Here is a 1776-nt window from a genome sequence, read left to right as displayed (position 1 = left end):
ACGGGGTGAGAGTAGATAATCAAGCACATATGGCCTTAATCCGTAGTGTTCCGGGTTCTGGAGTGGCATTGACATTTTCGAGATCAACCGTCTTCGCCTCATGAATTTGACAGCCTGGTTTCAGGACCAGTGGATACAATAACCAAGCCAATGAAAACCACGAGATTATCATTCGTGTGCCGTAGCTCTCCCGTTCGACATTTCGACATTTTGAAAATGCGGCCGTGTTAGCCCAGTTGGAATTGTGGAGGACGGGATATACATCCACATGGTGTTTTAAGTTCTGGGTCTTAAAGATATGACTCCTCCACACGAAAGTTGCTGGCGATCTGATATCATACCATCGCAGTTTCGTTCATGGTCAAGTGGGTCACCTACGTTTCATAATAAAACAGTATCGCCGAACCCTCATCCTGCACGAAATAACTGCAGGGAAAAGTAAGCTCCGACTAAAATGAGGGCAGTGCTCAGAAGTAGCCCATTTCCTTGCCATGTAAGGCCTAGGTAGGCTACTACACCCACGATCACCTCCTTGCGCTTTGCAGCGAGTCTTTTGTTTTTCCAGTTTGGGTCAATTTCAAAGGGAGGTATGAAGACGGGGAGAGCCAATGTAGGCTTGAGAGGGACCGACGCTGAAAGGGCAACAGCACGGTGGTCTGATGTTTGCAATATCGGTAACGCATCGTATCCCTGGGCCACAATGCCACTATCTCCCGACGTTGTGGATGACGAAATCCCCCGATAGAGCACTCGATCGCACCAACTCGGCCAGCGCTTCTTCGCCCATGTCCATGCTCCAAATGATCCTAAAGAAGCTTCCTGATGGGTTGGAACGACAATCTTATACGTGGGCAAAAATGTGATGGGTGCTTCAGACAAAGTGTACAACACCCCCTGCTCCTGGAGCTCCTTGGTCAATTGGTCGTTCGCAAGTAAATGCGAGAAGTGATGAGGGCTGTCAATATCTTCCGTGGGTCGAGGGAACCTTTCATAGTCTTTTGGCCCCGGACGGGTTAATGATGTCCGATAATTCAAATCCCCGGCGACAAAAAGGTATGAGCTGGGACAATAAAGGCCAATTTCACCATTCGCATCAGACGATTGGGTTTGGAGAAGTGGAACATCCTCTTCATTTCTTTCGTCGTGAACCTGAGGATTCTCCCCACTGTCCACCTTGGAGAATACAAGTTTTTGGGCGATGTTCTTCCAATCTTCGTTCCTCCTGTCTACGGCCCACTCGTTTGGGGCAAGATGCACAGCAACGAAGGTTAGGTCAACCGTGCCTTCGCTAATTCGGTAGCTAATTTGTGCTGCTGCAGCTCCTTTATTCCCAATTTCCATCACTCCAACTCCAACTTCTGCGGTCTTGACCCAGGCAATATTCTCAGTGACATCTTCGCGCACAAAGACCATAACAGCAGTCGTTCCCGCATTTTTTGTTATGACATTCTCGTAGCGCTGTTCCCCAGCTGCAATGCTCACGGAACAACGAAAGGCATGGAAGTACGGATCTAGGAACGAGCCCCCGAGAAATGCGTAGGCGATCGGTGCAATTTCCTGTAGTGATAAGACAAGAATCTCGGGTAGCTCCCTGGACTGAGGCCATGTTTTGGGGAGGACTCTGAAGAGGTGGGCTGCGAATGAGTCGTGCTGGATCAAATTCCGGGCGCAATTAAAGGTAAGGACGTATACAAAGGCAGCGACGCCATTCTAGTTGACACTACGAAGTCCCCCCAGTGGAAACTAGTCCGAGTTATGTCGCTTCATAAGATTCGA

The 1776-nt window shown here is 49.2% G+C and overlaps 1 protein-coding gene across 1 annotated transcript in view; it reads right to left on the bottom strand.

Annotated features, from left to right (window-relative positions):
* Nucleotides 1-19: 19 nt before the first annotated feature.
* Nucleotides 20-1776, bottom strand: part of HCAG_02933 (predicted protein) — a gene marked incomplete at both ends in the record, with an annotated part of 3674 nt that continues 1917 nt past the window's right edge. Inside the window, 3 exons of the mRNA XM_001542712.1 lie at nucleotides 20-329; nucleotides 379-413; nucleotides 523-1650. Coding sequence (XP_001542762.1) covers nucleotides 20-329; nucleotides 379-413; nucleotides 523-1650 — 1473 coding nt within the window. The remainder of the gene's footprint in view (nucleotides 330-378; nucleotides 414-522; nucleotides 1651-1776) is intronic.

Source organism: Histoplasma capsulatum, genomic scaffold (genome assembly GCF_000149585.1).
Source record: "Histoplasma capsulatum NAm1 scaffold_2 genomic scaffold, whole genome shotgun sequence".
NCBI classification, from domain to species: Eukaryota; Fungi; Ascomycota; class Eurotiomycetes; order Onygenales; family Ajellomycetaceae; genus Histoplasma; species Histoplasma mississippiense.
Note: the sequence above shows the minus strand (reverse complement) of the source record. Positions and strands in the feature narration are given on the sequence as shown.